Below are 15,142 nucleotides of genomic sequence, written 5' to 3'. Positions count from 1 at the left end.
TGCTGCTCAAAACTCTATGAAGAACCTTCCCCTGGGGTGGGAATGGGAGCGTCCCTTTGACCACGGGAAGGGACGTGCAGTTCCAGGAAACACTTGCCAAACCACAGAGATTGCAGGCCTACTGCCCATCCATTATTATCATCATTATTTAACATCTTTCAAAGGTCAGAGCCAAAATAAATGGTCTGTCAGCCAAGTGAGCGACACCAACCTTTACCACAGGCATGGGAGGCCCTTTTGGTATTTAGTAGCAGTGACTTGGGTCATATTCTTGTCTGATTCCACCAGACTGGCTGGGTTTCTGCCTTCTGCTGTCTTGCCACAACTTTTTTTTTTTTTTTTGGCAGTTCTCCCCACCCCCATCCCTGCCCCCGCCAGCCCAGCCCAGTAATAGTTACTTGGCATGTGTTTGCTGCTCTTTCTTTCTTTCTTTCCTTCTTACTTTCTTTCTTTCTTTCTTTTTTAGAATTAAACAAAGGGATTGAATTAATTGTGCTAGTAAGTGATAAAATATGCAGGGAGGGCTTTTGGGGGCTCCTGAATTTTGGGTTCTGGTCCATCTCTGAAATTCTGCTCCCCCTAGGGATAAAGAATAGTATTGTGGTCAAAAGTGTGGAGCCAAAGCTCTGAGTTCAAATCCTGACTCTGCCACTTACTAGCTGAATAATCTTGGGCAATTTACTTAACTTCTCTATGTTTCAGTTTCCTCATTATAAAATGGATTTAGTAATAAAAACCTCCCTCATGGATTTGAAATTTGATCGTACATGAAAAGTGCTTGGAGCAGTGTCTGTCTCAATGTGTTAGCTGCTATTATTATTAGGCTGCAGAAATCATGCCAAGGTGTCAGCCTTATACTGAGATCACTGTAGGTTGAGGCTGTTTGGGAGGGAGGTACTTGGGATTGTATTTGGAGATGGATAATGGGAAAGTACCTAAACCCCTCAAGACCCAGACCATCCAGCAAGATGGATTTTTTTTTTTTCTTGAGGATAAAATGGAGTGAAATTATGATGACTCAGAAATGTCTGCATCCTAGGGCTCATGGCCCACTTCATTGTTCATTCCAACAGAAGGAATGTTCAGTCCAGGTATGCATAAATTTTGCTCCATCTGCTTACCAGGGCCCAGCATCCAGGCAGAACCTCTGTTGCCTGAGGCAGGGGAACAAGGTAGTCTCATAGACTTTGAACCGGAGTGCTCAGGCTCTGAATCTTAGGTTAGCTTATTGACCTTTTTTGAGTCTCAGTTTCTTTCTCTATAAAATAGCAATTATAATTCCGACATTTCAAGGTAGTTTTGGAGACTAAATAACATGACACTTGTAAAATACCCTGCATAGTGTCTGGCCTTAAAAGACATTTGATTTGTTGGCTTCCTTCCCTTTCTTCTTCTCATTCTTCCCTGTCAGCTAACTTTATTAAGAAAGCCTCAGTGTAGGAAGTAATTTAGAGGAGTGCTTTCAAATTTAATGTGGGATGGAGGGGATTCTTGTTAAGCTACATATGCTGATTCAGCAGGTCTGGAGTAGTAGGGCCTGAGTCTGTGCATCTAATCAGTCCCCGGGTGACACCAATCTTGTGTCTCAGGTCCCCATAGTAGCACAGCTCTCTAATTCCTCCCTTTGCATCTCATTATTATCTTTTAGATTCGTGTTAGTATTTTAATAGTCTTACCACACACATATGCTTATCTAGGATCATCATTTGGAGAAATAGCAAAGGTTGCATGTTACCATGCACCTCAGAGTGTTTTCCCTCATCCAGCACAGGCAGCAATGGTTGAGGTCCAGAAGAAACCTAGCATAGGCATTTTATCAGGATCCCCATGGACCTGGGATCCCAAACTGTTTTACATAAAATACTGGGTTCCTGTCTGTTGAAAGTCTCCTTTCTGAATCTGGGTCCCTCCATAATGTAGATGGCAGGGAGGGAGTTGACTTAAAGACTACTTTTGCCCTCACTAAGCACCTCAGATATTTTTAGAGCCATGCACTCCAACTACTAGCCTTCTCCAGGTTCGATAGGTTATGTTCTCTCCAATGTACACAGATGGAGGAGTCTACTTTGGCTCTTTTTTCTTTTTTGTGTGTGATACACACTTGTGAGTGCTTGGTGCATATTCTTTGACTGATTCTACAGATTTTAGCAGGTTTTTCAGATTTACTTTTGAGAACCCTCTTCACTGTTGTTTCTTTGTAGTATCAGAGCTTTAAATATTTGACCTCCTTCTTTTTTCTTCCCTGCATTATTTACTGGAACTTCTTTACTCTGAACTACCAGGATCAGATGCATCTGCTGTGCGCATTTTGGGAACTGGCCCTCATTGTCCTCAGGCAACTTTTCTTGAAGTAAAAAAAATGCAAAAGTGACTAATCTCCTTGAGTTACAAACCTTTGAGTTAGAGATGTGAAGAAGAAATAATAATAGCCTCCTTTTTTTTTTTAAAATTAAAACAAGACTATTTTTTCTTTTCTTTCCTTTTTTTTTTAAATTTAAGAACACTACAAAGTGTCCAACTTAGAGCTTGGTCATCAGCCACATTACAAAACGAACCAAGGCTACAGCAGTCTTTTAGGCTTACCTTGGTGCTATTTCATGAAGAGTTTCTCCTACTTGGCTCAGCTCTGCCTAATAGGTTTGCCAGTTTGGGGAACATTTTGAAAATAGCCCCAGCTAAGAAGCCAGGCATTTTGAAATTTAAGATGGAGAAGTATTGCAGGCGGAAAAATAGGGAACATATTTGATGTAAAGAAAAGTCAGTGGGGCCATTAATATTTCCATCTTATCTAGATATATCAGTCAGGGTCATAATAGAAAACAGATGGCACAGTCCATAATTAAGGACAATTTACAAAGGTATAGGTGTAGGGGAAACCTAGGACTAGTGGTGAGTTGTTACTGCCCTTGAGCCTGAAAGTGACCTTGGCAGGGAGGGATCCAACCTCACTATTCTTCCTCCACACTTTCAATTTCCCATTTCTTGCCAGAGCTCTCTGTTGGAAGAACCCAATGGGAAGCAGAGTGCATAAGAGTATCTTGTTATAGTTTATTCTGGGCAGCCTCCTGGAGCAGATAGCAGGGTGGAGGTGGGTGGACAGATGACCTATAGGGTCAAACAGAAGTGAACTACTCTTACACTTTCTTTTGAAGGACTTGTTCACCTGAAGGCAATATCAATATTGTGAGATCCTAGAGGGAAGACACTGGCCTTCCCACTTATCTGTGGGATACTGTTTAAGGGATTGTTGAGTGAATGAATGGGGCTGTTTATTTCCTTCCTTTCTCTCTCTCTCTTTTAAGTTTATCCATTTTGAGATAGAGATAGAGATAGAGAGAGAGAGAGAGAGAGAGAGAGAACAACAAGAGCAGGGGAGGGGCAGAGAGAGAAGGAAAGAGTGAGAATCCCAAGCAGGCTCTGCACTATCAGTGTAGAGCCTGATGTGGGGCTCGAACTCATGAACTGTGAGATCATGACCTGAGCCGAAACCAAGAGTCCGATGCTTAACTGACTGAGCCACCCAGGTGTCCCTCTTTCCTTTCTCTTGACTTGCACTTGGGGTGGCCAACAATAGCTGGATGATGCTGTCTTGGTTAGGGTCTTGTGTTCTGAATAGAGAGGCTTCTCATAGTCACAGCTAACGGACTCAAAGAGATTAACACTTCCTGTCTATGTGATTATTTTACTTTTAACATTAGTAAAACTGTTAAATGAAGGTAGAGTTTACTGCATTAATATCTTGAGTCTTTTTGTATTAACATTGTTTTTACAAGTATCCAGATTTAGCTAGGCAATGCATTCATGAATCTTTAGCTCATCTCAGTGAATATTAAATCTAACCCTGTTATTTCTCCTCTCACCAGTGCCCCACTGGCCCACAGATGGGTAAACTGTTTAATTTGGGAACCCATGTGACTTTTGATTCTTTCCCAGGCTGCTTCAAGAGAAGAACACAAAAAGGAATAAATTAACTTCATTAACTATCTGCAGTAGCTTTAAAAGAAGGTCTCTGGGTAATGCCAGGTTTCTTTTAACTGTCCATAGAGCAGGAGTCAAAATAGAAATGAATTTATTGGCTACAAACTTTGGAAAACTTCCTCATGCAGTCAAATTGTCATCCCTAAAGATTCTCAGACATTAGTATTTTGCAGGAAGGGATAGAGCTAAATGCCACAAGTGACTAGTTTGGAGGTACCTGGGGTTCCTGAAGTACTCAGGTGTAAGAGCAGAAGAGAACACATTGTTAGGGAGAGGAATGAGTCCCTTTTCACTTAGTGCTTTACTATTCTTGTCTAAGGGTTCTCAGGGTGTGCATGCGTGCGTGCATGTGCGTGTGTGTGTGTGTGTGTGTGTGTGTGTGTGGTGTGGGGAGATAGAAGAAGTGGGGGAGCCTCAGAATCCCTTAGACATCCATGAAAAAGATGACTTTATCCTTTGCTAAATAGAATTGGGTCCTCAAATTCCATATGATCGTTCTTTGAAATTCTGATGGGTTTCTTTCCATACACTTTTGTTAATGAGTTTTTGACAGATCCTTCTTATTCTCATGAAATATATTGATATTTTATGCATTTCAAATCTGAATGGATTGTTGATTTAATTCTCTGCAAGGATCATAACTCTTGGAGGACTTTTTTATAGTTCTGCTTCCCGGGTCCCCAAGGACAGAAAAGGCATGGCTGGCTCACATGAACCCCTCACATCACCCAGAGTGACAGGCATTCTCTGCTCCCATTAAACCCCCTGCTGTTAAGGTCCCTCCATTAATGGGTTTCTGAGTTTGGGTCATGCCATCTCTGGCTAAGGCTATGGACCTACAGAAGCATGCAATTTTTTTCCTTAATCAGGATTTGAGATTTAAAAATAACTTTTGTTTCTTGTTTCTTCACATGTCATAACCATTTTAGATTTGACCTTTTTGCTTTTTGTATGGGGGTGAAGGACTAGAGCCACTGGAAAAGCTGCCTGTAGGCCTGCAGTTGGAGTTTCCACTACAGGCATGTTTTGTTTGGCAGGCAGGCAGGCAGGGCCCTTCACTCTACCCCTTCTCCTGCTACCATTAGACTGAATTGCTTCAAATGGAGCACACACTCTTCTGTTTGCCTCAGGCCACATTACTCCCTATTGCTGAATTCATTCTAGGCACATCCAGAAACTTTTATGTTCTCTCTTTTCCCAAACATTTTTTTTAAAAAACTTTATTTATTTATTTTTGAGAGAGAGAGAGAGAGAGAGAGAGAGAGAGAGAGAGAGAATGAGCAGAGGAGGGGACAGAGAAAGAGGAGGGTAGAGAATCCCAAGCAGGCTCTGTGCTGATACCAGAGAGACTGATGCAGGGCTCGAACTCACGAACCATGAGATCATGACCTGAGTTGAAGTTGGAAGCTTAACTGACTGAGCCACCAAGGCACTCCATCTTTCCTAAACACTTTAAAAAAATAGTTCTGTGTTCCATAATAATTATACCTGTCTTTACTTTTGACTTGGGATTGAGCTACTTGTGTAAATCAAATGATTCCTTATTCGTCCTGTACAAATAACAAAATTAACAATTGTATAGTTCTTTAGAGCTTACGAGGCATTTTTATTTAATTTATTGGATCATCACAATAATCCCATGGCTAGAGAGGTGGGTATTTTTCTCCATATTATGGATGGGAGGTTATATAGCATAGTGATTAAGAGTACAGGCTTTGGAGTTAGACAATTTGAGTTTGAATTTCACCTTTTGTAATTACTAGCATAGTCTCAGCTAATAAATGTACACAGTTTCCTCAACTGTAGAATGGGTATATACTATCTATCTTATAGGGTCATTATAAGAAGTAAATAATTCATACAAAGTAATTAGAACCATGCCTGGCATATAGCAAGTGCTCAATAAATGTTAACTGCTAAAAATATTATTGTTATTATTAATAGCATATGAAAAAATGAAAACTTGAAAAAGTTGTGAAATCTAAAGTCACAACAGCTAGTTGGCAGGAGCGTTGGGGCTTTAATCAAGATTGAGAAATGTCTGGTACTGGCTTCTTTCCTCCGTATTTCCTACTGATTTCCTCATGTGTTCTGAGGGGACTATAAGGTGAATCATTTTTTCTTTCATCTTTCAGCTTCCTTATCTTCATTTTCTTTTGTTTACTCACCTTTAGAACTCTTGGGCATCATCTGTCCAGTCATGGGATCCATCTGTCAGAATTCAGCAAGGTGTAGGGATGTCCACATCCCTGCAGGTGGACTCTCCTTGACACAGAGCTGCTGGGGATGCCTGGGGTCCCTCTGAATTCTGTCCAGATAGATAGCCTGGAAAAATTAACATCCTACTTAAAGTAAAAGTATCCTATTGTTGCCACACAGCAAATATTTTAGAAAACAATCAATAAGCATATATTTCTCCATGCTTCAGTTTCTTTCTTCTTAAGAGCAAGAATACTTAAATTTAGTGATCTCATTTGTCATTCACATCCCTTTGAGGTAGTGAAAAATAGGTTAAATTATCTCCAAGGGGGTGGGGCCAGGAGAAGGGTAATGAAGTCCAGTGTGAAAAGAACACAGGCTATGAAGTCAGGCAGATGAGGTTCAAATGGCTGTTTCATTTTCTGCTATGTCTCCAAGTCCCATTTTCCTCATCTATAAGGAGGATAAGCAGAGGACTGTGTGGAGGCTTAAAGGAGATACTGTTCACCAAAGAGATAATGCCAGGTACTTAGCAGGTAAATATGGCTGTTATTGGGGAGGTGACTTTTCACACTGGCTAAGGGTCACAGTGGGGAGCTCACAGAAAGGGGATGCCATAGTGGGAATAATATTTGAGGAAGACTATGATGGAGGAAGATTTAAGTGGTCAGCCCAGTGACTTGACCATATTAGGTAATCGGCAAGCTGGGTATTGACTGGAAATAGGATTTATATGAGAGAAGACAGGAAGTAATACCAGTTTGCACAAATGTGTGAGATGGTCATGGAGACAAATCTAATTGGAAAAGAGTGGTAGACCATATGATTTCATATGCAAATTGGTTGCACATTTTAGAAGGCTTTGAAATGCCAGATTGAGGAGCTTGAACTTATTTCATTAAGGAAATAATGAACTTATTTCATTATTTCAATAGGAAGCCATTGAACATTCTTAAACACATATTTTGACATATTCAATTTTGGTTAGAACTGTGTTTGTGTATTGGGCCTCTTCATCATGATTGGAGGAAGATGTGTCTGGTTAGACGATGCTAGTTCTGATTTTTACATTTAATGGAAATGCCACAGAGACAAAATTTCTTTTGGACTGGAAGATAAAGTTGGATGCCACCACTTTGGCTGTGAGGAGACTAGACCTGTCCACTGTGGGGGAGACAAAGGAAGATGAAGGGAGAAATGAATGAGTACCCATATGAGATTTTTGGTGATACTAGTCTAGAGAGGGATGAAGCAAATAGAAACATGGAAGAAACTGCTTTCCCTATTTGTTTTTTTTTTTTTATAAGAGATACTGGGTGTTTTTAACGTTTATTTATTTATTTTGAGAGAGACAGTATGTGCACGCACGCTGGGGGGAGGGGCAGAGAGAGAGAGAGAGAGAGAGAGAATGAAAATCCCAAGCAGGCTCTGTGCCGAGAGCAGTTCAATGCAGGGCTTGAACTCACAAACTGTGAAATCATGACTTGAGCTGAAATCAAGAGTCAGACGCTCAACTGACTGAGCCACCCAGGTGCCTTTGTGGAATCTCTTATGGATAGCAAATACATGGCATGCACAGTCTATTTCTAATTCGATCCCACTGCAAATGTTAATTGATCTTGGTATGTTTTCCTATTGAGCTCAATGGTAGTCTTAGAGTCCTTGTTAACACAATGTTTCAGGCAGCTTTTATCAATTTATCAGAGTTAGCACTGGAATTCAAACCTATCTGTCATGTCTGGAGTAAGAAATGAATGAGAAATAGATTATGGCTATACTCACTGTACAAATCAATTCTTACTTTTCCAGGTGGAACTTGCGGAAATCTGTGCCAAGAGCGAGCGTTATATTGGCACTGAAGGAGGAGGGATGGACCAGTCCATATCATTTCTTGCAGAAGAAGGAACTGTAGGTGACATTAAGCTATTTGGAAATATCAACTAGGCAAAGTTCCAATGGAGAGGAAGGCCCTGAGATATTCCACATCCTTGGTTCTGGGCCACCAATTCTATCAGGTTCTATTGTAAATGGTATTTCTCAATTGCTTTGTAATTCAAGGCTGCTATCAGTTCACCTATTATGTTTCATGTTGATCACCTCTTTCTTAGGCTTCCAGAACCATACTTCAAGTCTGTTTTTCTCTTGTGTCTACTTTTTCCCCCTTCTATTTCTTTTCATTGTTAAATGAGATTTCTCAACTCCTTGGTTGTTGAGACCTCCTTTCCTGCTCTCGTCCCAAATCACTTCATCTCATGGCATTTTCATAATCTCTTGTTGGTTTTAAACCCAAATGTTAACTTCTCTTACCACATATGTTCACAACCCCTCTTTTTATAATTTACACTTTGGTATCATTTTTCTCTGTCAACATTTTTGGGGCTTCAGTGGCGGGGAAAAGAATGTTGATGGTAACCCAGAGATGAATTCCTTAGCTGCATACTACTTCCCTTGGCTATCAACTCCCTTAGGCAGAGTAGAGGTTTTGGTTGTTGCTCATAAACCCATTTCCAAAGTAGAAGCAGACATTTCTTTAAAACCTTTTCTTAGTTTTTCATCAGATTCCTACAGGCTTGGCTATTTTCCAAGAATACCTGGATTTCTTCTTATTAAGAATATTTATTATTGATTTCTCTAAGCCAAAGACATGAAGCATGAGAAAATGTGGTTTAATGTTGAGAACATACTCTGGGCGTTTGGGATGAGACCTGACAAGCATAGATGGTGGCAAGAGTCCTGATGTTAATGTAAGTTAGCTATAGAGTCTGAACAAAGTCCAGTGTCTTTGAGCTTACAAAACACTTCATGACCTGGCCCTTGCTTTACCTCTCCAGCCTACCCTGTCACCAATCTTCAACCCTCCAACTTTGAGCTCCAGCCAAATTTCAATACACAAAGCTCTATTAACACCTCATGTTTTTTGCCTCTGAACTTGCATATGCTCTTCCCTCTCTTTGATATCCCATTTGGGTCAAGAAATGCTCTGTCTGCCCTAGTTTTGCTCATCCTTTAAGACTCAGTTTAGATTTCCCTTTTTTCAAAGGAGCCTACACTAGGTGATCAGATACTTCAACTATGTGTCTATAAAGCTCCCTGCACTTTGCTACCACTGTAACACAACCTAGAAATGTATTTGTCTACTTGATTGTCTTTCCTGCTAGATTGTGAGCTCTTATGAAGGCAGGGACAATGTCTGTTTTGTTCACTGTTGTATCTCCAGTGCCTCATACAGTGCCTGGAAGTCAATAAATAATATTTGAATCGAATGAGTGCATTTTTAGGAAAAATGTTTGCTAAGGTAAATAAATACATAAACTATTTAACATTTTCTGAATTCTAATACATTATATCTCACCTGTCATTTTTCTTCCAATAGGCCAAGTTGATAGAATTTAGTCCTCTGAGGGCAACTGATGTGAAACTCCCAAGTGGAGCAGTGTTTGTGATTGCCAACAGTTGTGTGGAAATGAATAAGGCAGCGACTTCACACTTCAATATCAGAGTGATGGAGTGTCGGCTGGCTGCAAAGGTATGAACTTGGCACACTAGTGAAACCTGGAGTAGGCTTTCCTTTTTCTCCTTTTTCCCTGCTACTTTGTCTCTTTCCCTAAAGTTTAGGGCAACATTCTTAGTGCAGCAATATTTTAAATGATAATCTTTGGGTAGAGAGCAATCTGATTCCAAACTCAGGAGATAAATAAACCTATAGGTGTGCCCTGCAACCTCTAGGCATTTGGAAGCTATGTGAACTTCACAGTTGAGTCTTCTAGGGTGGCATGGGGAGAAGAGGAGAATTTATATCTGTGAAGCACAGGCCGTGGGTTAGGTATGGGTGGAGAAAGGTAGTTGGAGGTGACTGATGGGAAGTGACCATAAATGATCTTGTTTCCTCAACAAATGTGATGGTAACCCCAACACCTGCTGCTGTCAGATGCACCATTTTTGTAGCAGCAGGCCATCACTGGTCACTCTAAAAAAACAGACTCGCTGTAATGCTCCTGTGCCCAAAAGACTTTTACATGTCTGCAAAGGAAACACAAACCAGCAGGGAGTTTTGGGAGTTCTCTGTTCCATAGTTTAGAAGAATCTTGCCAGTCAAGCCTTAAATCTACTTAGGAAGTATTTATTGAATACCTGTTGTATGCCTAGGAGCATGAAGATACACAGAGAGATATAAGACATAAGAATAGAGAGAGTAGAGTGGAGAGTTAAAATTAGAGGGATGTGAAATTAGAGTTAAAATTAGAGGAAATGGTTAGTATGTGATCAGGTATGGTATGTAAGCAGGTGCTCCAAAAATGATGCAGAAATGAATGTTATGGAGGATCCAGAAAGGTACATGGTATGACCAGAAATGTGGAGAGAATTAAGGCCTGGAGCTGGGGAGTGGGTTCTGGCTTAGGAGGTGCACTGTGCTTTCTCCTAGTTAGAATGAGGGCTTAGAAATTTAAGTCTTATCAGATAATTCCCCTGCTTAACACTTTCAAATTTTTTTATTTCATTGGAATAAAGTAAAAAGTCCTGGAGAGCCTTGCAAGATCTGATGCCTGTGCACTTCATCCTCTTCCTGTCTTAGCATCCCCCACTCCCATTACACTCCGGTTATAATGCTCCTTCCCACCCCAGGGACTTTGCACATGCCCAGAATGCTCTTCCCCTTGCCTTCTTTGAAGTCTCAGCCTAAATGTCCCCCAGGGAAGCTTTCCTTGACTTTCTTACTCCCAGACTAAGGTTAAGTCTCCCTTCAAATTTCATTGTACGTACACTTCTCAGTTATGGAATTTATCACCATTGTTTAATGTCTGTCTCCTCCTTTTTTTTTTTTTTAATGTTTATTTATTTATGAGACAGAGAGAGACAGAGCATGAATGGGGGAGGGTCAGAGAGAGGGAGACACAGAATATGAAGCAGGCTCCAGGCTCTGAGCTGTCAGCACAGAGCCCGACGCGGGGCTCAAACTCACAGACTGCGAGATCATGACCTGAGCTGAAGCCGGACGCCTAACCAACTGAGCCACCCAGGCGCCCCTGTCTCCTCCTTTTGATACAATTTTATCGGGAGCCAGGACTGCATCCATCTTGCTAACTCTTGTATCTCTCTAATGCCTGGCATTGTGCTTAGGCCAAAATAGGCACAGGATAAACATTTGCCGAATAAATGAATAACTCCCTGTGTTACCTGCCCTGTCATATGTATTTTGCTCAATTTCACAATATTTTACCAGTGCATATTGGACGAGCTACTGTGGAGAAAGTACCTTACAGCTACTGTGTAAGGTACAGTTATTCCTGTGACTGACTTGCCACTTCACCCTCCTCCCACCACCTGAAGTTGTGAAGTTAGGGGGAGGTGAGATACGATGAGCCAGAAAAATAAAAGGTGATTTTTTTCTGGAACATTTTGGCATTAATATTTTTTTAAAAATCATGGTTTAAATGTTTTAAATTTGGAATTTACTCATTCAGATAATTTCTAAAATTTGTGTAAAAGCAATGCTTTAATATCAAACTTCACAGTATCTGATCCGTGCATATATGAGAAGTAGTGCAGTAAACTTTTCAATACCAAAGCGTCAATGACAGTGAAGTTTTTTTTTTCCTTTAGGACAACAAGCTTCCTCTTTCAGGAGGTGGAAGAAATTCGTGTCTTATTTATTTGAGGGTTTATTCTTGCTGACTTTACTTTGAGATTGATGAGTAAGTGTAGTCTTCCTGAGGAGACTTCATGCACACACAACTTTGTTTTCAAAGTTTCATCATGAAATGAGGTGTCCTCTACGAGATCTACAGCTACAACGAGTATGAGATGTGAAATGGGTTCCTGTTGTGACTCCTCCCTTCCCAAGATGCAAGGGGAGAGAGGAGCGCAGGTGTGGGGCTGAGTCTCTAGTGGAAGTTGTCAGAATGGGGAAATGTCTGAGAGTTAACTGGAAAAAGAGCCATCTCTCTTGGAAGCAGTAGTGGCTGAAAAACCTTACTTCACTGCAAAACCTCTTGTTCTTGAGGATATCTTCTGAGTTGATAGCTCCACATGCGTCTTAGAGGTACTCTGGTCAGTGAAACTGGCATCTGAATTTTGCTTTTTGCCCCCAACTCCTCCCAATTGGTATATACTCTGAATTTGTCTCTCTTTTAAAATATGGAAGAAAGACAAGTGAAAGACTTTATCAAGATGAAAAATGTTTCCTGAATCATGTTGCTGCAGATCAGTAGAATCTGAGATTCTGTACAAAAGGGAAGTAAAGATAAAACTGCTAATATGATCTTGATGTTAAGAATACACTTTTGCCTGGGAATCTAGGCTGAGATTTTACTAAGCACATTTTCCTTCTAATATGGTTCCATTCTCTTATTCACATGTGGGTGAATATAATATTTGTTTGGAAATGGTCTCATTAGATTAGGAAAGAAACCTCCCACGTGAAAAGGTAAAGAAAGTTGTCTTAATTTGGATAAACTTTCTGTTTTCAGACGGTAAAAGTGTCTGAATGACTAATGACTAATCAGAATAGCTTCAAAAATGAGACTGATCAGACAGAGCTCTCTGCAGCAAAACTGTAATGAATGACACTCATTTTCCCACTGCTCCCAGCTCTCCAAGCTCCTCTTCGGAAAATGAGTGCCTTTTATATCTGCTTAACACGGGGAAGTACACTGAACCAACAAAGATGGTTTTTCTTTGTTTGGCTTTAACATCGATAGTTTCTTCTATCCTCAAGTCTCCTTTCTGTCTCTCTTTCTCTTTCTCCCTCCCCCTCTCCTTACTAGCTCCTCTAGTAGCTTCCAAAAACTAAATGATGCAGATTCACTGAAAGTCAGAGTCTGGTAGAGCCATTTGAACTAAAATTAAAAACATTTCAAAGCAAACTCAGTAGAGATTTATAATTACTACTTGCGTAAGGGATACTTTTAAGTGAAGCACATTTTTATGTTCTTAAATTAACAAAGTGGCCAGAAATCTTTCATGAGCACAACATTTTTCAGACTTTATACACATTCAGTGGCTTAAACCTTTCCAGAAATGTTTTATGTCTATAAAAGAGAGCATCCCTTAATTATATTCGGGGATAAAATGTGTGATGCTGATAATAAGCATTATGGGAAGTCAGAAAGGGAAGGGAAATTATTCCATTGCTTTTGCATACCCCGAGCTCCTTGTGGCAACATGTGAAGCAATGAAGGAGAGAGTTTCATGTGGTCCTTTGGCACTTGAAGGAAATTTTACAACGTGACTCTTTACAGAGCCTGTCTGGTCAGGGGCCATCACTCGCCCGGTGTTTTAGCTCCTACCACTTAATGGTCAATATGGAACTTATTCTCTGTCTAGTGATAGAATGTGAGAGGTGGGCATCATCTCAGGGCTCTGGCAGTTTTCTTGAATTTCAGTGGAGAAAAACCAAATACCCAAGAACGTGGCCAGTCTCGCTCAGCACTGTTGATTCAGTAGAACACACTCTGCCAAGACTCCAGTGTGGAGCATTCCCGGAATGGTCGGACCACACTGCAGGGTAGAGGATGCTCATATTGGGGAACAGGGGCAATGTGTTCAGTGGAACCAGGTTGTGGCAGGGACTTCAGTACCACGCTAAGGATCAACCAGGCTTGGTCGTGGAAGCATGGGGAGCCATTGCTGTTAGCAAGGTTTTAGAAGTACGAACCTGGCAGCAGGTTGAAGAGAAGCGGGGATGGGATAAAAAGGGAGGGGTATGAAAGAGGCTGTGCCTGAACCTGGTAAAGGTTGGGCATAAAGCTCTCTGTGATTGGGTTTCTGTCTTTCTTTTGGCATGATATTTTCCCTGACCACCCTCCCCACTCCTGTTACGTCAAATGTCCTTTTATGTGTTAAATGCCTTCTTTCCACATCCTGCATTTGTCCATTATCGCAGTTTATGGCAATTAGATGAAGTGCTTCACTGTGTAATTCTTGTTTAACACCTCTCTTCTCTGGTAGACTGAGACCTCCCTGTGGTCAGGCACCGTGTGTGCCTGTGAATAAACACTGTTGTCTGCCTAGGGCCTGGGGAGTAGTGGGCACTCAGCAAATGCTCCTTGCACGCAGGCAACCGTGAATAAAGGAAACGTGTTGAGTTGATAAGGACTGCAGTTTTAAGCCGAAATGATGGGTGGAAAGCCTAGCTCTGCCACTGGTGGGTGGGTTTAGGGAAGGTTGGATGCAAGGTGGCTGGAAAGTGAGAGGCGGTGAAATTTCCCATGGAATTTTCTTGTAAGTGGTTAGAAATTTGAGCATGGAATATAACTTTTGGCTAGGGGGAGAACCTTCAGATCTACTTGTTTGGAGATAACAGTTGAAACCAAGAGCTAAGTTCAGTTTGCTGAAGGAAAGAGTGTGGCAAGAAAAGATCAGAAGGTCGGGGGTTAAACTTGGAAGGTGACTTCAATGAGATAATGAAAGGGGAAAAATGAGTCATGGAAGGAAATGAGGCAGGGACCAGGGAGGTGAGAAACCAGGAAAACTCAGTGCTATAGAAGCCAACGAAACAGGAAATTTGAAGAAGGTAGGGACTGATGAGTGCCAGAAACCACTGACTTATTAGGACTTTTTAAAGGGACTGAGAAAACTCCAGGGGCTTTGGGAGTGGCTTGGGAGGTAAGAAAAACCTTTGGGAGGCCATATTCCTTAACTGGAGTTTGGTATGGGAAGAGTGGGAGAAATGAAGAGTGGTAGCTTTAGGAATAATGATTTTAAGACAGGAAACATCTGTGTATGTTTGAAGGCATGGGAGAAGGTGTCAGGTAGGTGAGAACTACTAGAGAAGCAGGGGAACATGGGGAGAGAAGGAAAACCATAGTGCCCTCCTGGGCACCTCCAAGGTGCTAGGTGTTTTTAGTGTTATCTTACTTAATCTTCATGGTAGCTTGTGAAGTAGACATCAAGTGAGCCATGTTACATACTGGGAGTTTTGGGCCAAGGTAGCTTGTGACCTGTTTTAAGTAAGCACAGGAGTCCA

At 41.1% G+C, this 15,142-nt stretch overlaps 1 protein-coding gene across 3 annotated transcripts in view; it reads left to right on the top strand.

Annotated features, from left to right (window-relative positions):
* The window catches only part of GALK2 (galactokinase 2), a 138,045-nt gene that overhangs the window by 79,204 nt on the left and 43,699 nt on the right, over nucleotides 1–15,142 (top strand). For all 3 annotated transcript variants that reach the window (XM_015063450.3, XM_015063449.3, XM_053224045.1), the window contains 2 exons: nucleotides 7,987–8,085; nucleotides 9,551–9,703. In XM_015063450.3, coding sequence (XP_014918936.1) covers nucleotides 7,987–8,085; nucleotides 9,551–9,703 — 252 coding nt within the window. The remainder of the gene's footprint in view (nucleotides 1–7,986; nucleotides 8,086–9,550; nucleotides 9,704–15,142) is intronic.

Source organism: Acinonyx jubatus, chromosome B3, assembly GCF_027475565.1.
Source record: "Acinonyx jubatus isolate Ajub_Pintada_27869175 chromosome B3, VMU_Ajub_asm_v1.0, whole genome shotgun sequence".
In the NCBI taxonomy this organism is placed as follows: domain Eukaryota; kingdom Metazoa; phylum Chordata; class Mammalia; order Carnivora; family Felidae; genus Acinonyx; species Acinonyx jubatus.
This window is presented reverse-complemented; position numbering and strand designations above follow the sequence as displayed.